The sequence below is a fragment of the Ranitomeya variabilis genome, chromosome 2 (assembly GCF_051348905.1).
Source record: "Ranitomeya variabilis isolate aRanVar5 chromosome 2, aRanVar5.hap1, whole genome shotgun sequence".
In the NCBI taxonomy this organism is placed as follows: Eukaryota; Metazoa; Chordata; class Amphibia; order Anura; family Dendrobatidae; genus Ranitomeya; species Ranitomeya variabilis.
This window is the reverse complement of record NC_135233.1, coordinates 910216803-910239855: the sequence shown is the minus strand read 5'-3', so window position 1 is coordinate 910239855 and position 23053 is coordinate 910216803. Positions and strand designations below refer to the sequence as shown.

At 43.8% G+C, this 23053-nt stretch overlaps 1 protein-coding gene across 7 annotated transcripts in view; it reads right to left on the bottom strand.

Annotated features, from left to right (window-relative positions):
* The window catches only part of PHC3 (polyhomeotic homolog 3), a 191882-nt gene that overhangs the window by 91605 nt on the left and 77224 nt on the right, over positions 1-23053 (bottom strand). For all 7 annotated transcript variants that reach the window (XM_077290562.1, XM_077290557.1, XM_077290558.1 and 4 more), the window contains exon 4: positions 16458-16529. In XM_077290562.1, coding sequence (XP_077146677.1) covers positions 16458-16529 — 72 coding nt within the window. The remainder of the gene's footprint in view (positions 1-16457; positions 16530-23053) is intronic.

Below are 23053 nucleotides of genomic sequence, written 5' to 3'. Positions count from 1 at the left end.
GCATGTCACAGATATCACCCGTTCCCTGAAAAAAATCTATGTCTGCAGAGTGCATTTCACCACTGACACCTGGACGAGCACACATGGGCAGGGGTGTTATATCTCACTGTCCAGGTACTGGGTGACTGGTGGCTGTGGGGCAGGCGGTCAATCTCTCCCTTAATCAGACACGCGTTCCAACAGTGCAGACAGAATTCTCCCCACCTCCGTACTGCGCAGCCATGGCTCAACGCAATCAGGCAGTGTTAAAATGAATATGCCTTGCAGATCGCAGCTCAAGAGTTGTGGACAGCTATCCAGTCCAAGTTAGGGCACTGGCTATCTCCACTGAACCTGGAGCCAGGGAAGGCCTTGTGCGATAATGGTACAAACCTGGTGGTGACCCTATGCCGGGGTTACCTCACACGCATGCCTTGCATGGTTCATGTCCTCAACCTGGTGGTACAGAAATTTCTCCGCCTCTATCCTGGCTAGGATGCGCGGCTGCAGAAAGCACGGTCACTGTGTGCTCACTCCTGACGATCGCACCCCGCAGGTCATCGACTTGCATCGCTACAGAGGTCTTTCTGCCTACCGGTTAATCATTTGATTTGCGATGTTCCGACATGGTGGAATTCCACTTTTCACATGTTGCAGCATCTGTGATAGCAGCGACGAGCCCTGATGCAGTATGTCTTTTAGCATAGCCTGTACGCAGTACAGACGTGGTGCAAATCACGCTTGCGGAGTGGGCACAGATGAAGGAACTCTGCACCCTCCTACACAGTTTTGAAATGTCTACTAAGGTGGCTAGCGCTGACGACGCCGTCATCAGAATCACTATTCCGTCATCTACATGCTGCAGTACACTTTAAATAGTCTGCGTGAGGAAATGATGGTCCCAGAGGAAGAGGTGGAAGCAGAGTAGTATGAGAAAGGGATAACAATATCACAAAGTTCCGGACTGTCATCGCACAGGCGAGTGCGATGGGAGGGTGGATTACAGCGATCATGGGGGGCTCATTGCACCAAAGTGTTAATCAAGATGCAGGAGCCGAGGAACAAATGGAGGAGGAAGAGGTAATGGACATGCAACAGTCAGGAGATGAAAAGGATAATGATCCCCTCTCTGTGTTACCCCGTCACCAACACACTATGGACTTGGACCTCATGGAAGTGTCCGACATATGAGAGCCTTCTTGCTGCACTTCAACATGATGCCCATATTCTTAGGGTTAGAAATAGTGCTGACTACTGGGTTGCCACTCTTCAATCTACAATCTTAAGAGTGGCTTTCCCCAAGACAGCAGTGAGGCACACAGTGTGCATCGTAGTTCTAGACTTCGAACTCTGGGAACGTCAAGGTGTCATTGCAAAATCATTGCTAGGAGTAGCAGTGGAGGTGGTATATGCAATTTCTGTGAGTAGTTTCACACATTTTTTAGGCCAGCTTGTGCACCAGCAAAACAAAGTACAAGTCTGACACGTTATGAACGACTGGAGAGGAAGGTGCAGGAATATCTGGATTTCAATATCAATGCCATCAGGCGGCGTTGGACCCTTCAGCATTTGCCATTTTGGTGTTCAAAAATGGAAGAGTGGCTTGAGCTCGCCTGTCACGCCTTGGAGGTTTTGTCATGCCCGTCAGCCAGGGTTCTCTCAGAACGTATCTTCAGCCCTGCTGGTGGTGCCCTGACGGATAAGTGCATCCGGCTGTCCCCTGAAAGTGTAGACTGCCTAACTTTCATCAAAATGAACAAGTCATGGATCTTCAATGACCTTTGCACCCCAGTCGCAGCCTGGGCAAACTGGGTAATGGTGTTGTTTTTAGTGTCATGCATTGATCTAGCACTATCGCAGTCTGTGGCATCTTTGTTGTGGCTTCTGTACCTGCTGTTGTTACTGCTGCTGATGTTACAAACAATTTTTTGAAATGTGGAGACTCCAAGTTGGGTCTCTATCTGGTTGGTTGCCTGTAGTGTAAGATGTTTCAGAGTCACATTATACTGTTTCTGCTCTGTGGAAATTGATGCCACCTTTGTGATGTGTGACAATAATTTTTGGAAATGTGGAGAATTCAAGTTGTGTCTCCTTCATGTGTGTTGCCTGTAGAAGTAGGGTTCCCAGACAGGCAGGCCTACACTTACTTTCACTCAACCACTTTTCCTTAAATTTTTCTGCCAATAGTACTGCATGAAACGGATGTTTGTGCCAACTGAGTGTGAAAAAAAAATTGGAGGTGTTGCATGAGGTATCGTACTATATGAAACTTACAGTATGTTTGTGCCACCTGAGTGCGGCTGTGGAAATAATTGGAACTGTTGCATGAGGAATCAGGGCTCCCAACAAACGTTTACACCATTCCCTTAACCACCAGGTCTTCATTCAAACTTCAATTCAAAGCTGTAAATGCTGGCCCAGACCCTGATACCACATGAATCTCCCATGGCTGACTGCTGCTGTGCCATTTGCAAATTTCTACCGCTTTTCATGGTGTCTGCCCCTAATTTTAACTGTTTGGGAAGCTTTCTGTCACACTTTAAGGTGTTGTGCATATTTATGGTTTGGCATCCTACTATTCTAAAGAGAATACATACAGTTATGTGAAAAAAGTGTTTGCCTCCTTCCTGATTTCCTATTCTTTAGCATGTTTGTAACACTTAAATGTTTCAGATCAGCAAACAAATTTAAATATTAGACAAAGATAACACAAGTAAACACAACATGCAGATTTTATATGAAGTTCTTTATTATTAAGGGAAACAGAAATCCAAACCTACAAGGCCCTGTGTGGAAAAGTGATTGTCCTGCCCTTAAAAAACTAATTAACCGTGGTTTATCACATCTTTGGGAAGCTGAGTTCAAATTCCCTATGCACATGCAGACATGATTACTGCCACACCAGTTCTCAATCAAGAAATCACTTAAATAGAACCTGCCTGACAAAGTGAAGTAGAGCAAAAGATCGTCAGAAGCTAGACATCATGCTGCGATCCAAAGAAATTCTGGAATAAATGAGAAACAAAGTAACTGAGATCTATCAGTCTGGAAAAGGGTATAAAGCCATTTCTAAAGCTTTGAAACTCCAGCGAACCACAATGAGAGCCATTATCCACAAATGGCGAATACATTGAATAATGGTGAACCTTCTCAGGAATGTCCAGCCGACCAAAATTACCCCAGGAAAGCAGCGACGAATCATCCAAGAGGTCACAAAAGACCCCACAATAACATCCAAACAGTGGCGTAACTACAAAGTTATGGGCCCCGATGCGAACTTTCAAATGGGGCCCCCCCCCCCACCTTGCCAAAATATTTTCCACCCAAATTCACATTTTCCCTATTCATTTCGCACACTATAGCTTTATTGCAAAGTTGTATAGTGTGACCTCAGTTGCATAACTATCCGGTGCCCCATCCTGGCATATATTTGTCCCCTGTACTACCATTGTTATGTAATGTATAAAAGAAAATAAACCATTATACTCATCAGGGGCTAATATAGAAGTCATGGGGATCCATATAAGAAGTATAATACACCCCCATAGTCCTCCTTATAGTATAATACACTCCCCATAGTCCTCCTTATAGCATAATACACTCCCCATAGTCCTCCATATAGTATTGTACACTCCTCAGTCCTCCATATAGTATAATACACTCCTCATAGTCCTGCATATATTAAAATACACTCCTCATAGTGCTCCATATAGCATAATACACTCCTCATAGTGCTCCATATTCACTGTGTTCCAAATTATTATGCACAAAGAGTTTAGGAGTGATAAGGTTAGATTTTTCTGTTTGTCATTTAAACTCATTGATGGTGATGTGTGTCAGGGCTCTTTATATCACTGAAAGCAATTGCAGATACCTGTGCAAATTAGTTTGGCAGGTGTGTCCAAATAAAGGCAAGACTACTTAAGAAGGCTGTTCCACATTATTAAGCAGCCTACATTTTTTGCCAAAATGGGAAAGAAAAAGGATGCGTTGGATGCTGAGAAGCAACAAATTGTGGAGTATTTAGGTCAAGGCATGACTACAATCAACATTGCCAAGACACTTCATCGTGATCATCGCACAATCAAGAAGTATGTAGCTGATTCCCAGCACACACGTGTGCGTGCTGATAAGGAAAAATTGAGGACTCTTTCCAACAGGCAATTGCGTAAGGTTAAAAGAGCAGCTGCAAAAATGCCTCGTCATAGCAGCAGACAAGTTTTTGAAGCTGCTGGTGCCTCCAACGTCCCCAGAACAACAAGATGCAGGGTCCTTCAGAGGTTTGCAGCTGTGCGTAAACCATCCTGTCGACCACCTCTATCCACTGCACACAAGCAGAAACGGCTCCAGTGGGCCAAACGATACATGAAGACTGACTTCCAAACTGTTCTGTTCACCAATGAGTGCCGTGCAACGCTCGATGGTCCAGATGGATGGAGTGGAGGATGGCTGGTTGATGGACACCCCATGAAAACACGGCTAAGGCGCCAACAAGGATGAGGTGGAGTAATGTTCTGGGCTGGAATCATGGGGAGAGAGATTGTTGGCCCCTTTATGATTCCTGAAGGGGTAAAGATGAACTCCATAATCTATGTGGAGTTTCTAAAACAACACTTCCTGCCATGGTTCAAGAGAAAGAACCATGCTTTCCGCAGCAAGATCATTTTCATGCATGATAATGCACAGTCTCATGCTGCAAAAAACACATCTGCATCTCTGGCTGCTACGGGCATAAAAGAGGACAAACTTATGGTGTGGCCACCATCTTCCCCTGACCTCAACCCCATTGAGAACCTCTGGAGCATCATCAAAATGAGTGTCTATGATGGCGGGAGGCAGTTCACATCTAAGCATCAGCTCTGGGAGGGTATTCTGTCCACATGCAAAACAATTGAAGCAGAAACCATCCAAAAACTGACAAATTCAATGGACGAGAGAGTTCAGAAGCTTCTTTCGAACAAGGGGTCCTATGTGCAAATGTAACATCACCTAGAATAAAGATTTCACTTGAAAACTGTTTAATTTCATTTTGTCGCCTCCAACTCAAAAATATTGCCAGAATCCGTTCCTTCCTCAGCCCACAATCTACCAAAACTCTTGTACATGCTCTCATCATCTCCCGCCTCGATTACTGCAACACCCTCCTCTGTGGCCTCCCCGCTAACTCTCTTGCACCACTCCAGTCTGTCCTCAACTCTGCTGCTCTGCTGCCCGCCTAATCCACCTCTCTCCTCGCTACTCCCCTGCTTCTCCCCTCTGCAAATCCCTCCACTGGCTCCCAATCTCCCAACGAATCCAGTTCAAACTACTAACACTGATCTACAAAGCCATCCACAACCTGTCCCCTCCCTATATCTCTGAACTAATCTCCCAATATCTTCCCTCACGTAATCTTCGTTCATCCCAAGACCTCCTACTCTCCTCCACACTTATTCGTTCCTCACACAATCGCCTCCAAGATTTCTCCCGAATATCCGCCATCCTCTGGAATTACATGCCTCAACACGTCCGATTATCCACCACCCTCGGATCCTTCAGACGGAGCCTGAAAACCCATCTCTTCAGGAAAGCCTACAGCCTACAATAACCGAGCCGCCGCCTCACCACCGCCAGAGCCGCCGCCGCCTCACCCCTACCTTCTGTCTCTTCCCCACTATCCCATAGACTGTAAGTCCGCAAGGACAGGGTCCTCTCCCCTCTGTACCAGTGTGTCACTGTAAACCTGTTTACTGTAAATTATATCTATAACCCTGTATGCAACCCCTATCTCATGTACGGGTCATTCCATTTCAAGTGATCCAAATATGAATATTTTTTTTACCTTACGTCTTTAGATTTTTTTTATTTTTTGTTTTTATGAAGTACAACTTTAGTTAATTACAAATTAAAAGTTTAGAATTTTTTTCTTCATCAGTTAATTTTTTACAGATTTTTAAAGTTTTGAAAAAGCATGGATTTTGGCCTGGTATGGCTTTACATTTTTTATCATATCTCGGGCTAGAATTAAGATACAGAGGTGGGAGAGACATCATTTTTCTCAGAACGGTACCAGCTTTCATTTGATATGTCACAAGACTATGTTTCTTTATATTTTGTTTTGGAGAAATCAAATTAAAAATTTTGATGCGCAATTCTGAAAAAAACGTATGTTTTAAAATTGTGAAAACATGCCATGTGTGTTACTTGTGTCCTTGTTTATATTTGTACAGGGATTCAACTTGGGATCTATCGCATTTGTATTTTTTTTTTTAAGCCTTGAATCATCTGATTTTATGTTTGTGTGAGTTTCTTCCTTTTTTCTTTTCAAATTACAACTTATCGCATTCAACATTTATATGCAACAATAAAGAAACACAAAAAACAATTACCAAAGTGCCAGAATAAATGCATCTTAATCATCATAACAACTTGCTCAGCATTTTCAACCTGAATTCATTGAACAAGCCAAAAGATAAAAGGTGATCACATCCTCAAGTGTGGTTTTCTAAATACAGTCTGATCCTAATTATATGTTAAAAACAAGATTAAAAGAACCAATATTTCTACCACCTATTTATACATGGAACAATTTTTTTTCTACTATATCACTAAACATGTCATTTCTGAAGTGTTTAAGAAGAATAGTCCAGTAGTTAAATCCTCGTTCTATAAAATATGAACTAATCAAACAATTAATAGTAGGTTTTTACACTGGGCTTCTATCATCAATGTGTCCCTTCTAGTGGGTGAAATGTGATCTTGTCCATAAGCGCTCACTAGCAATGGCCGTTTCCTTCTGTGTCAGAGTATGGACGGCCTGTCATGGTGCTCGGCTCCACCTGAGTTAGATCTGATTTTTGTTCACTTTTACAATGTCTGATTTTCTTGGATACACAAAGGACGGCGCTGGACCAGAAGGTGCAGAAAAGTCACTTCTACGTCTTCATTTTCACAATCTTTGGAGAGTCAGTAGCCGCCAGCGCCGATCATATTCACAGGTCACATAGCCAGTTGTGTCATCCATGGCCGATCTTGTGCCGCCTTCTACCACGTCATGGACGTCACTGTCTTTATTTCCACTACATGGGATGACAGTCCGGTATTGCTGAGTCCCTGTGATGGGTTCTGCTTCCTGTAACCGATGTTATATCAAACTCTCCTCCTCCTCTTCGTAGTCCTGGTTTGTACAATACATGAACTGGATGTTAAGAATATTTTTCTCCCTCCATTTGAGGAGTTGCCTGGGTGATAAGGTTTGGTGTGAATACGGCCTCTGAAGACCCGAGCTGCCGGCCTGTCATCTGCTCTGCAGTCACCGTCTACCCCTGGTCATTCTCAGCCCTAACAAAGCTTCTCCTCTGTCCTCTCCTGCTTCTAATACTCTGTAACATAATAAAATAATACAGTAATATCTAGCAATCATGGATTATTTGGTAAATATAGACCTCACACTGTTAGACCACAAGCTGAGCAGATCTGAAATCAAGATTTTTGAACTGACACTGTAATAGTTTTATTTTTTAAAATATGATCCCATCATGATCCCATCTTGTATTTAGGTACAGATGTGAATAGGAGCATAGCAGGTACATGTGCAGTTTTTGAAATTTTTAAATTAAACGTTTTTTTCGGAAATGCGTTTTAAATTTTTGCGCTTGCGTTTGCATAGGTAAAATATTATCAAAGATACTCTTGTGACATATCTGGTGAAAGCCTGTACAGTTCTGAGTAGAATGGTGTTTATTTTGTTTCTCTATCTCTTTTCTAGCCTGAGTTATGGGGAGAAATGTAATGGCAGGCAACACCGAAATTCACACTTTTTCCGAACTTTGAAAATCAATAAAAAATAACAAAAAAATCTAGAATTTTTTTCTTCTTCACATTTTGCATTCTCTGACACACTATTACCAAATAACAAAATCTCAAAAGAATTAAAAATATAGTGGTAAAAATCATTGGTTCACTTGACATGGAATGACCCGTACAGCACCATGGAATTAATGGTGCTATATAAATAAATAATAATAATAATAATAATAATAATGCTTATAACTTCACAATTGGCCATTTTTTTGTTCAAAATAAAAAAAAAAAGGGTTGAAAACTCTGCTGTGCATAATAATTTGGAACATGCATTTAGAGTGTTTATTTATTTTTTTTTAAAAGATACTGTTTTCATAGGCAGTTTGTTCCAAAACATTGCAATTATACTAGAATAGTAAATGACTGGAAAATAGCAATGACTGCAATTCAGATAGGTAATTTAGAGAAAATATGAGGAAATATTATTTGCATAATAATTTGGAACACAGTGTAGTATAATTCACTTCTCAGTCCTCCATATAGTATAATACACTGCTCAGTCCTCCATATAGTATAATACACTGCTTATAGTGATCCATATAGTATAATGCACCCCTTATAGTCCTCCATATAGTATAATAAACTCCTCAGTCCTCCATATTGTATAATACACTCCTCATAGTGCTCCATATAGTATAATGCACCACCATCGTCATCCATGTTCACTTTTCACTTCACAGTATAATGCACCCCATAGTTCTTCATATAGTATAATATATTCCCCATAGTCCTCGATTCAGTATAATGCAGCCACCCCAGAGTATAATGCAGCCACCCCACAGAGTATAATGCAGCCACCCCACAGAGTATAATGGAGCCACCCCACAGAGTATACTGCAGCCCTGCCATACAATTCAATGTAACCCCCATAGAATATAATGCAGCCCCCCTCATAGTATAATGCAGCCCCTCCATACAGGGGCAGTGAGAAAGACACGAGCAAATGGAGATGAGGGGGCAGGGGAGAAGGACACAAGGAGGCTAGGGGAGACAGGCACAAGGGTAACATAGGGGGGCTAGGGAGCAAGGAAGACAGGCACAAGGGGACACATGGGGGCTAGGAGGCAGGGGAGAACGTTACAAGGGGACTAGTGGGCAAGGGAGACTGACACAAGGGGACACACGGGGACTAGTTGGCCAGGCAGACTGACAAGGGAACACACGGGGACTAGTGGGCAAGGGAGACTGACACAAGGCTACACACGGATCAAGGGACACAAGCACAAGGGGACTCATGGGGACTAGGAGGAAAGGGAGAAGGGCACAAGAGGACACAAGGGGACTCCGAGGGCAGAGTAGATAGGAATGCACGGGGAGACAGGGCTGCAAGGGGACAGGGGAAGACGGGGGGGGAGACTTGGGAGGAGGGAAGAAGGGGGCACAGGGATTACGAGGACAGGGTAGATGGGGAACACACGGTGAGAAGGGGGACAGGGGAGACTTGAGAGCAGGGCAGACGAGTCACACAGGGACAAGGGGCAGGGAATGCATGGGGGGTGCAGGAGGACTCCGGGCATGGGACCAGGGGAGGAGGAACAAGGCGTGTACGGGGGGCCCGGAGGAACACAATGACCTGAACCTGGGGACCTACTAGGACATGGGGCACGGGAGAGCAGGGAGGAAACAGGGCTGGTGTCACAGGTGGCCGAGGACGCTGGGGGTCAAGGACGGCGACACACGGGCAGCAGACACACCTCACTTCCGCCGGTCCCGTACACCTCCATGTTCATCCCCGGATCCTCCACATGGCTGAGCCACTGCAGCATCCCCCTCATGGGTGGCTCGGTCCACGTGCCCCCCACCAGCTCCGGAGCCGCCTGTTCCCGGTCCTAGCAGCCGCCACAGGCTTTGCCAATATGGCGACCACCATCACCTGTGCAGATGCTGCACTGCCTGGGCCCCGCACACAGCGGGTGCGCGATGAAGTGATGTCATCACGCACCCGCAGTGTCAGAGGCAGAGGGGAATGATGGGAGAGGGAGCATCAGCTGATGCTCTCTCCTCCATCATTGCTTTGAACTGTACCGTCATCATAGACGCCGGTATAGTTCACTGCAGCGGCTGCGACGGGGGGGAGTTGTGTGCCTCTGACCTGTCGGGTCCCTGACCTGCCAGAGCCGGTTGTAGCGGCGACCGCTGCGACCGTGGTAGTTACGCTCCTGCCTCACACACACACTACAGATATCACACACACTACAGATATCACACACACACATACTACAGATATCACACACACACATGCTACAGATATCACACACACACTACAGATATCACACACACACACTACAGATATCACACACTACAGATATCACACACACTAGATATCACACACACACACACACTACAGATATCACACATACACACACTACAGATATCACACACACACTACAGATATCACACACACATACTGCAGATATCACACACACACACTACAGATCACACACACACACACTAGATATCACACACACACTACAGATATGACAAACACACATACTACAGATATCACACACACATACTACAGATATCACACACACATATTACAGATATCACACACACTACAGATATCACACACACACTACAGATATGACACACACACATACTACAGATATCACACACACATACTACAGATATCACACACACATTCTACAGATATCACACACACACACTACAGATATCACACACACTACAGATATCACACACACACATACTACAGATATCACACACACACACTACAGATATCACACACACACACTACAGATATCACACACACATACTACAGATATCACACACACACTACAGATATCACACACACTAGAGATATGACACACACATACTACAGATATCACACACACACATACTACAGATATCACACACACACTACAGATATCACACACACACAACACAGATATCACACACACATACTACAGATATCACACACATACTACAGATATCACACACTACAGATATCACACACACACACCACAGATATCACACACACATACTACAGATATCACACACATACATACTACAGATATCACACACACTACAGATATCAGACACACACACACCAGATACCAGCTCATATACACATCTCACACTCTCCTCTCTGTTACTGGGGAGGCTGATATAACCGTGGCGCAGCTCCTCAGCTTCTCCTGCTTACAGCAGCTCTGTCCCGCACCTCCCCCGTTCTCGCATTCTGTCCCGGGGCTGCACAGCAGGAGAAGCTGTCTCACTGTGATGACTGGAGCTGCTTCCTGTCTCTCACATGCCCTGGCTGCCCCCTCCCCCTAGATACGCTTCGGACTGTTGCCGTGCGGGAGGAATCTCCTGCACTGCAACATGGTGTTGGGTGCCTCTGACACGCCGGGCCCGGTCGCACTGGCGACCGTTGCGACCATGGTAGTTACGCCACTGCATCCAAAGAACACTTGCCTCAGTCACAGCTGAGCAATAAGAAGAAAAAGGTTCATTTCAGTTTTACCGGCCAGAAAACATTTTCATGATCCAAAACACTTTTGGAAAAATATTCTGTGCATTGACAAGACAAAAGTTGATCTTTTTGGAAGGTGTATGTCCCATTACATCTGTCGTCGAAGTAACACAGAATTTCAAATAAGGAACATCATACCAACAGTAAAATATGATTGTGGTAGTTTGATGGTATTGGGATGTTTTACTGCTTCAGGACCAGAAAGACTTGCTGTGGTAAATGGAACTATGAATTCTGCTGTCTACCCAAAAAAATCTTGAAGAAGAATGTTTTGTAGTGATGAACGAATATACTCGTTACTCGAGATTACCCGAGCACGCTCAGGTGTCCTCCGAGTATTTTTTAGTGCTCGGAAATTTAGTTTTTCCTGCCGCAGCTGAATGATTTACATCTGTTAGCCAGCATAAGTACATGTGGGGGCTGCCTGGTTGCTAGGGAATCCCCACATGTACTTATGCTGGCTAATAGATGTAAATCATTCAGCTGCGGCAATAAAAGCTAAATCTCCGAGCACTAAAAAATACTCGGAGGACACCCGAGCGTGCTCGGGAAATCTCGAGTAATGAGTATATTCGCTCATCACTAATGTTTGGCCTTCTGTTCGTGACTTCAAGTTGAAGCGCACTTGGGTTATGCAGCAGGGCAATGACTCAAAACACACCAGCAAGTCCACCTCTGAATGGCTTAAGAAAAACAAAATTTAGACCTTGGTGTGGCCTAGTCAAAGTCCTGATCTTAATCTTATTGAGATGCTGTGGTGTATCCTTAAATAGCGGTTCATGCTCGGAAACCTTCCATTGTGGCGGAATTACAACAATTAAAACGCTTGATTGCAGTTGTTGCTGCTAAGGGTGGCCCACTTATTAGGTTTAGGGGGCAATCACTTTTTCACACAGGGCCCTGTAGGTTTGTATTTTTTTTTCCCTTAATAATAAAGACCTTCATTTAAAAACTGCATTTTGCGTTTACTTGTGTTATCTTTGTCTAACATTTAAATTTGTTTGGTGATCTGAAACATTTAAGTGTGACAAACGTGGAGTGTTTTATAAAAAAAAAATGCTTCCATGTATAAAATAAAACTATTTTCTTAGTTTACAGATTTTACATACTAATATGAAATTTGTAGATTGGAACTGTATGTGTTTTCCTATAAACACCGTTATCACTTATGCAAAAGATTACTGCGTATCTGACCCCTGGGATCCACACTATAAAGGCCCCGTCTCACATAGCGAGATCGCTAGCGAGATCGCTGCTGAGTCACAAGTTTTGTGACGCAACAGCGACCTCAGTAGCGATCTCGCTATGTGTGACACGTACCAGCGACCCGGCCCCTGCTGCGAGATCGCTGGTCGTGTCGGAATGGCCTGGACCTTTTTTTGGTCGTTGAGGTCCCGCTGACATCGCTGAATCGGTGTGTGTGACACCGATCCAGCGATGTCTTCACTGGTAACCAGGGTAAACATCGGGTTACTAAGCGCAGGGCCGCGCTTAGTAACCCGATGTTTACCCTGGTTACCAGCGTAAATGTAAAAAAAACAAAACAGTACATACTCACCATCTGATGTCCGTCAGGTCCCTTGCCGTCTGCTTCCTGCTCTGACTGAGTGCCGCCGTACAGTGAGAGCACAGCACAGCAGTGACGTCACCGCTGCGCTCTGCTCTCACTGTACGGCGGCACTCAGTCAGAGCAGGAAGCAGACGGCAAGGGACCTGACGGACATCAGATGGTGAGTATGTACTGTTTGTTTTTTTTGGTAACCAGGGTAAACATCGGGTTACTAAGCGCGGCCCTGCGCTTAGTAACCCGATGTTTACCCTGGTTACCCAGGTGCTGCAGGGGGACTTCGGCATCGTTGAAGACAGTTTCAACGATGCCGAAGTCGTTCCCCTGATTGTTGGTCGCTGGAGAGAGCTGTCTGTGTGACAGCTCCCCAGCGACCACACAACGACTTACCAACGATCACGGCCAGGTCGTATCGCTGGTCGTGATCGTTGGTAAATCGCTATGTGAGACGGGGCCTTAAGAATGGGGATTTCCAAGTCCCCTGTGTGAATGAAACAGTAGTACACATGTACAATTACCGCTCCAATTTACTGTCTATAGAAGTTTCAGCAGTAGCGGAATACCGTGCTTGGCTATCTCCATCATTTTTTTTCTTTGCTTCTCACAACCACCAGCCCCACTTAGACTAGTGTCAAACTCAAAGCCCGCTGGCTGAATTCAGCTGGCCATGTCTATTTATTTGTCTCTCAAGGTCACATCACAGAAGGACCAGCTCTCCACTTTCTCCATACAGAGAGCCGGTAGGAGCAGTGTGGAAGTGTGCGCTGAAGCTCAAAATTAAAGATGGAACCACCTCTTTTAAATAGTGTCTGCAATATATGTTGACACAGCCAGAGTTTAGCAGAGGGGACATAGCCAGCACATGGCGCTAATGTTATCTTGTAATCTGAGTGTATGCAGCCAGCACTTAGTAGAGGATGCAGAGCCAATACAAGTACCGGGCACCATCTTTAAAACCGAGTGAACACAGTCAGCCAACACACAATGTGAACGCAGTCAGTCTTCACACAATGTGAACGCAGTCAGCCAGCACACAACATGAAAGCAGTCAGCCAGCACACAACGTGAACGCAGTCAGCCAGCACACAACGTGAACGCAGTTAGCCAGCACACAACGTGAATGCAGTTAACCAGCACAAAAAAGGTACACAGTCAGTCAGCACAAAGTGAATGCAGTCACCCAGCTCAAAAAGTGAACGAAGTCAGCCAGCACAAAAAGTGAACGCAGTCAGCCAGTCACAAAAAGTGAATGCAAGAAAAAAAAGAGACAGCTGACAGCACATCAGAAAAAAAGATACACGTTCCAAGTCCACAGACCCAATTGGACGTAGTAACTCCAAAATAAAATATGGAACAGCATGCAGTCCAGGTGAAAGATTGGAATAAACTTTATTCCGCCATCATACAACGTTTCAACCAAATGGTCTTTATCAAGTGAATGCAGTGACTGCAGTCAGCCAGCGCAAAAAGTGAACGCAGTCAGCCAGCATAAAAAGTGAACTCAGTCAGCCAGTCACAAAAAGTGAATGCAGTGTCCACAGTCAGCCAGCACAAAAAGTGAACGTATTCAGCCAGTCACAAAAAGTGAATGGCCAGTCACAAAAAGTGAAAGCAGTGAGCGCAGTCAGCCAGCCCAAAAAGTGAACACACCCAGCACAAAAAGTTAACGCAGTCAGCCAGTACAAAAAGTGAATGAAGTGAACGCACTCAGCCAGTACAATAAGTGAATGCAGTGGACGCAGTCAGCCAGTCACAAAAAGTGAATGCAGTGAACACAGTCCGCCAGTCACAAAAAGTGAATGTAGTAAACGCAGTCAGCCAGCACAAAAAGTGTATGCAGTCAGCCAGCAAAGACGTTCAATGTAACGTTTTTTCGTACGTCGGATCCGCCATTTCCTACCGTGCATGCACGGCCAGAACTCCGCCCCCTCCTCCCCGGGACTTTACAATGGGCAGCGGATGCATTGAAAAACTGCATCCGCTGCCCACGTTGTGCCAAATTTTCACAACGTGCGTCGGTACGTCGCGCCAACGTTTAGCGACGGACCCGTACCGACACAAGTGTGAAAGTAGCCTTATAGCCCTACTACCCAGGGAAGCTTTCTTATAGTCCTTAGTCAGTCCGTGCTTTGCAACTCGTGCTTGTATCACATTGCATGGACATCTGCATGAGCTCTTACAATTAAAAGAAGCCCTTTGAAGACAACCGTAATGTGGATGTGGCTCTCAGTGAAAATGAATACAACACTCTAGAGTCTTAGAACCAGGAGAAAAGGCTTTGTTTAATTAAGATGCCTTGCCCCACCTTTCTGCATTTTTTACTGCTATTTAAAAGTTAATGCTCTAAAAAATGCTGTGTGGGTGTGTGTAAATATATATATATATATATATATATATATATACATACATATGTATATATATATATATATATATATATATATATATATATATATATATATATATATACACTCACCGGCCACTTTATTAGGTACACCTGTCCAACTTCTTGTTAACACTTAATTTCTAATCAGCCAATCACATGGCGGCAACTCAGTGCATTTAGGCATGTAGACATGGTCAAGACAATCTCCTGCAGTTCAAACCGAGCATCAGTATGGGGAAGAAAGGTGATTTGAGTGCCTTTGAACGTGGCATGGTTGTTGGTGCCAGAAGGGCTGGTCTGAGTATTTCAGAAACTGCTGATCTACTGGGATTTTCACGCACAACCATCTCTAGGGTTTACAGAGAATGGTCCGAAAAAGAAAAAAAATCCAGTGAGCGGCAGTTCTGTGGGCGGAAATGCCTTGTTGATGCCAGAGGTCAGAGGAGAATGGGCAGACTGGTTCGAGCTGATAGAAAGGCAACAGTGACTCAAATCGCCACCCGTTACAACCAAGGTAGGCCTAAGAGCATCTCTGAACGCACAGTGCGTCGAACTTTAAGGCAGATGGGCTACAGCAGCAGAAGACCACACCGGGTACCACTCCTTTCAGCTAAGAACAGGAAACTGAGGCTACAATTTGTACAAGCTCATCGAAATTGGACAGTAGAAGATTGGAAAAACGTTGCTTGGTCTGATGAGTCTCGATTTCTGCTGCGACATTCGGATGGTAGGGTCAGAATTTGGCGTAAACAACATGAAAGCATGGATCCATCCTGCCTTGTATGGAGCATCTTTGGGATGTGCAGCCGACAAATCTGCGGCAACTGTGTGATGCCATCATGTCAATATGGACCAAAATCTCTGAGGAATGCTTCCAGCACCTTGTTGAATCTATGCCACGAAGAATTGAGGCAGTTCTGAAGGCAAAAGGGGGTCCAACCCGTTACTAGCATGGTGTACCTAATAAAGTGGCCGGTGAGTGTATATATACACACACACAAGTATGTACATATGCTGTGCGTGTGCCAAGGCACCGAATGGTATAAATATTCCACTCCACACACATAAAGTCATGAACATATTGTGGTCCTAGAATTAGCTTATTCATGGCCATTATTTTCTTATTAATATTTTCCATTACAAAGTACTATAAAAGGTCAATGTTACAAAAAAACTTGATCAATGACACTTACAGATTGAGGAACAGTGGACTGCTGGCTAACAGCACAAGGGGAAGCAGACCGCCTGTCGCCCGACACACCTGCCTAGAGACAAAGACAAATAAGATGAAAATTACATGATGCACAGCCAAATATCAGCTAAGTGAGAGTAAAGCATCCGGCTAAAACATGGTCTGTAGTCGCTGGAAGTACACAGTGTACCAAGCAGGAAATCACAGCACTGAAGTGAATGAGCTAAGCTCTAGCTTTCAAGAAGGACCACTAGTTTCAGCTTTATACCATGCATACTTTCGGCAACAGACGCACAAGGGTATAAGCTAACTAATGGGGGTATTGGCCTCCCTACCTGATCTGCTATTGACTACCTAAATTGAAAGTTTTTTAAGGTTAGCTTGACATTTAGCATAAAAATACACTGTGAAAGTACTAAATGCAACATCATCAAAATGTGTTTTATGAGGGTTTTACTGTTATTCCTAATGTACTGGGTGAAATCAGCACCAAGAAACCAAAACTAATAGGGCATGGCGCTGATCTGATATTTAAACTATGTGCACATGTCCAGTAATGATCCATTAGAACGGATCCAGAGTTTTCTTGCCGGTTCCGTTAGAAATAGAGAACAATGGACACGACAATAATGGATCCGATGCCCATGGACTCCAAGGTTAAATGAACAGATCTGGCAGAGATCAGTTAGTGAATAACGGACTAGAAAGTTGTGTCAGCACATTTTTTCCTAGAGGATTTTTGCTGGATCTGTTCTAATGGATCATTACTGGACATGTGAACATAGCCTAATCTGCAGCACCCCTCAAATCTGCAACTTATTATTTATGTTTATCATTTGTGCCTGCTCAGACCCTGGCTATGTGGGAATAGTGGTTATCCTTTTGTGGTTAACTCCTAATATCCCAGTCACATCTCTCCAGCCAACTGATTTGTATATAGCACTTAGGCTAGTTTCACACTAGCGTTCGGCAGGGCTGCGGATGGCAGCCTTCTTCCTCTGTGAAGCCCCACCCACTGCCGCGCCTCTTCCTTCAGCTCCGCCTACATCTGCATGCGTTCTGCGTACCCTAGCTTTAACATTGGGTATGCAGGCTATACGGATGTAAGCGGATGCCTCCGCATGCGTCGTCTTGACACTGCGCTGACCTCTGTCAAACGCAACATGTTAGGATTTTGCTGCGGTCGGCACAGCTTCAAAACGATGCATGCGGAGGCATCTGCATACATCCGTATGGCCTGCATACCCAATGTTAAAGATAGGGTACACAGGACGCATGCAGACGTAGGCGGAGCTGAAGGGAGAGGCGCGGCAGTGGGCGGGGCTTCACGGAGGAAGAAGGCTGCCGTCTGCAGGCCTGCCGAACACTAGTGTGAAGCCTGCCTTAGCTGCTCACCTCACTCCCTCTCAGCTATTGATAACTACGGTAACTGCTGTTATAAATCTTACAAAACCACCAGCCTGTAGCAGCTGCAGCATCAAATTTTCCCAAAGCAGGTCTACTAATACTACAGTTCTATTCACAAGAACTGTCACTCAAGAAGGAGAGCCCGCTATGCTAGAACAGAGGAAGTGAGGAGACTGCAGAGTTGTGAGCTGCTCAGGAGGCAACTTTAGAATACCCCTTAAGTGGTAAAAACAAAAACTGCTTGTGTCGACATTTTCCAAGAGCTACAGTAGCCTTTTCATTTTTCTGTTGATGCAGCGGTGTGAGAGCTGGCTTTTTGCCTGGCGATCTGATGTTTTTATTTATACCGTTTTGGAGTAGATACGTCAATTTGATTGCTTCATATTGTATTTTTGTGGTGTTGCAGCAAGCAAGAAACCCTAAACTCCAGAAGGTTTTTTTTTCGTTATTGAGCTTGCTGATGGGGTTCATAAATGTTATATTTTAACAATTTGAACTTTTACAAATACAGCAATGCCACATTTGTTTATTTTTTATTTTTTGAATGGGGGAAAGCAGGATGGTTTGAATTTTTGTATTTTTTTCTATATTTTTTAAACTTTTCTTTCTCCCTTTTATTTTTTAAGGGGGCTTGAACCTGCGATAATTTAATCGCTTATACTATATACTGCAACGCCAGAGTATTGCAGTATATAGCAAAAAAAAATCAGAATATCCTTTGATTGGCAGCCACAGGCTAGCCTTCACAGGAGCACCATAATAGCAGGCATTGGTGTCTTTAGCAGAACCGCAGCTGCTATAACAATCCATTAGCACCCCAGGATCTTATTGTGTGGAGGGAGGCCATGGGCATGTGGAACAGCACACCCCTTAATTTGTGTGTATTAAATGCCGCTGTCAGAAACTAAGAGGATAAAAGCAGCGAGCACAGCCCAGCTCCTCCTGCTGCTATTAGAGGTAGATGCAAGCTGAATAACAAAGCCAATGTCTGCTGGCAATCATGCAAGCTCAGCTTCTGAGCTTGCATTAAAGAAATGGACTCACCATTCATCATATGTTGTACATGTGTTATATTGTAAAATTGGGGGTTACCTTTCCCCTTTTTAGAGCGGGGTGCCCCTACATAGCATTACAGCATCCATTCTGACAGTGTTAGAATCTGATGGTACATAACCCACTGATAATGTAAAGAGTACAACTACTATTTTTGAAGTACCGTATATGTCCTTATCGCCTGTACTGCTAGGAGTTTCTGGTGTCTCCCCTGTGAAGCACTCTGCATTTTTATTGATTTGTTTTGCACATTGTTTTTAACTTTAATTAATAAAAGTATATATTTTATGATGGATCTTTTCATTTTCTCTGGAGTAAGTGTGCACCAGGGTTGGATTTAAGGCTCATAAATATGAAAGAATAAAAAGCAGCCAGTTAACGAGTCTTCTAGTGAAAATCTCCTGCTGATAAAACACCGATTTTATCAAAACTACAGCAAGCAACCTTGTAAGTGACATATTGTTGAAAACAGGGTCTCTGCCCCTACAAGCTGATGTCAAACGGGGTAGTAAAAACCTGGTGAAATTCCCTTTAAGCATGAACCACTATGATAATTCTGGCGCATTTTAAGACTGTCTAGATTCAGGTTGCAACTGTCTAAAAATTAGACAATATTGCTAAATATGTCCACTTGCCTTGATTTACAGTGCCTTGTGAAAGTATTCAGCCCCCTGGAACTTTTCAACCTTTACCCACATATCATGCTTCAAACATAGAGATACCAAATGTAAATTTTTGGTGAAGAATCAACAAGTGGAGCACAATTGTGAAGTTGAACGAAATTTATTGGTTATTTTACATTTTTGTGGAAATTCAAAAACTGAAAAGTGGGGCGTGCAATATTATTCGGCTCCTTTGCTTTCAGTGCAGCAAACTCACTCCAGATGTTCATTGTGGATCTCTGAATGATCCAATGTTGTCCTAAATGCCTAATGATGATAAATATAATCCACCTGTGTGTAATCAAGTCTCCGTATAAAAGCACCTGCTCTGTGATAGTCTCAGGGTTCTGTTTGAAGCACAGAGAGCATCATGAAGACCAAGGAACACAACAGGCAGGTCCGTGATACTGTTGTGGTGAAGTTTAAAGCCGGATTTGGATACAAAATGATTTCCAAAATGTGAACATCCCAAGGACCACTGTGCAAGCGATCATATTGAAATGGAAGGAGTATCATACCACTGCAAATCTACCAAGACACGGCCATCCCTCTAAACTTTCATCTCAAACAAGGAGAAAACTGATCAGAGATGTAGCCAAGAGGCCCATGATCACTCTGGATGAACTGCAGAGATCTACAGCTGAGGTGGGACAGTCTGTCCATAGGACAACAATCAGTTGTACACTACACAAATCTGGCCTTAATGGAAGAGTGGCAAGAAGAAAGCCATTTCTCAAAGATATTCATAAAAAGTGTTGTTTAAAGTTTGCAACAAGCCACCTGGGAGACACACCAAAAATGTGGAAGAAGGTGCTCTGGTCAGATGAAACCAAAATCGAACTTTTTGGCAACAATGCCAAACGATATGTTTGGTTTAAAGGCAACACAGCTCATCACCCTGAACACACCATCCCCACTGTCAAACATGGTGGTGGCAGCATCATGGTTTGGGCCTGCTTTTCTTCAGCAGAGACAGAGAAGATGGTTAAAATTGATGGGAAGATGGATGGAGCCAAATACAGGACCATTCTTGAAGAACACCTGTTGGAGTCTTAAAAAGACCTGAGACTGGGACAGAGATTTGTCTTCCAACAAGACAATGATCCCAATTATAAAGCAAAATCTACAATGGAATGGTTCACAAATAAATGTATCCAGGTGTTAGAATGGCCAAGTCAAAGTCCAGACCTCAATCCAATCGAGAATCTGTGAAAAGAGCTGAAAACTGCTGTTCACAAACGATCTCCAGCAAACCTCACTGAGCTCGAGCTCTTTGCCAAGGCAGAATGGGCAAAAATGTCAGTCTCTCGATGTACAAAAGTGATAGAGACATAATCCAAGCGACATGCAGCTGTACGCGCAGCAAAAGGTGGCGCAACAAAGTATTATGTTAAAGGCGCCGAATAATATTGCACGCTCCACTTTTCAGGTTTTGAATTTCCAATAAAATTTAAAATAACCAATAAATTTTGATCAACTTCACAATTGTGTTCCACTTGTTGTTGATTCTTCACCAAAAATTTACATTTGGTATCTTTATGTTTGAAGCATGATATGTGGGAAAAGGTTGAAAAGTTTCAGGGGGTCGAATACTTTCGCAAGGCACTGTACATGGGAAGATACATAGTTTTTACTGGAAGTGTGTACACTGTGTGCAGAATTATTAGGCAAGTTGTATTTTAGAGGATTATTTTTATTATTGATCAACAACTATGTTCTCAATCAACCCAAAAGACTCATAAATATCAAAAGCTTAATATTTTTGGAAGTTGGAGTGTTTTTTTTTTTTAGATTTGGCTATCTTAGGAGGATATCTGTTTGTGCAGGTAACTATTACTGTGCAGAATCATTACGCAACTTAATAAAAACCAGATATATTCCCATCTCACTTGCTTATTTTCACCAGGTAAACCAATTTAACTGCACAAAATTTAGAAATAAACATTTCTGACATTCAAAAACAAACCCCCCCAAAATTAGTGACCAATATAGCCACCTTTCTTTATGATGACACTCAACAGCCTTCCATCCATAGATTCTGTCAGTTGCTTGATCTGTTTACGATCAACATTGCGTGCAGCAGCCACCACAGCCTCCCAGACACTGTTCTGAGAGGTGTACTGTTTTCCCTCCCTGCAGATCTCACATTTTATGAGGGACCACAGGTTCTCTATGGGGTAACGTCAGATCAGGTGAACAAGGGGGCCATGTCATTATTTTTTCTTCTTTGAGACCTTTACTGGCCAGAAACGCTGTGGAGTAGTTGAAGGCATGTGATGGAGCATTGTCCTGCATGAAAATCATGTTTTTCTTGAACGATACCGACTTCTTCCTGTAGCACTGCTTGAAGAAGTTGCCTTGCAGAAACTGGCAGTAGGTCTGGGAGTTGAGCTTCACTCCATCCTCAACCCGAAAAGGTCCCACAAGTTCATCTTTGATGATACCAGCCCATACCAGTACCTCACCTCCACCTTGCTGGCATCTGAGTCGGAGTGGAGCTCTCTGCCCTTTACTGATCCAGCCTCTGGCCCATCCATCTGGCCCATCAAGAGTCACTCTCATTTCATCAGTCCATAAAACCTTTGAAAAGTCAGTCTTAAGATATTTCTTGGCCCAGTCTTGACGTTTTATCTTATGTTTATTCTTCAAAGGTGGTGGTTTTTCAGCCTTCTTTACCTTGGCCATGTCACTGAGTATCGCACACCTTGTGCTTTTTGTTACTCCAGTAACGCTGCAGCTCTGAAATATGGCAAAACTGGTGGCAAATGGCATCTTGGCAGCTTCACACTTGATTTTCCTAAATTCATAGGCAGTTATTTTGCGCCTTTTTTGCCCAACACGCTTCTTGCGACCCTGTTGGCTATTTGCCATGAAACGCTTGATTGTTCGGTGGTCAAGCTTCAAAAGTTTGGCAATTTCAAGACTGCTGCATCCCTCTGCAAGACATCTCACAATTTTGGACTTTTCAGAGCCCGTCAAATCTCTCTTCTCACCCATTTTGCCAAAGGAATGGAAGTTGCCTAATACGGTAATTAAGCACACCTTATATAGGGTTTTGATGTCATAAGACAACACTCCTCCTCATTACAGAGATACACATCACCTAATTTACTTAATTGGTAGTTGGCTCTCAAGCCTAAACAGCTTGGAGTAGGACAACATGTATAAAAAGTATCATGTGATGAAAACACAACTTGCCTAATAATTCTGCACACAGTGTAGTGTTAAGAAAGCAGGAGGTATGGTCCTGGATGGCAGGTGTTTGTCACCAAGGTGGCTGGCCTAGGTGATGTAAGTCCCGGGAGAAAGTGCACATGGGTGGGAACGGTCGCTCCCATTCGCCAGTCCAGGTCATACAGGCCTAATAACAAGCAGCTGGGTATAGCTCAGCAGATGGTGTTGTGCTGGAGCTAGAGAAAGACCATTGTGGGTAGTCTATGTTAGAGACTAAGAAGTGCCTGTGACAGCAAGTTGG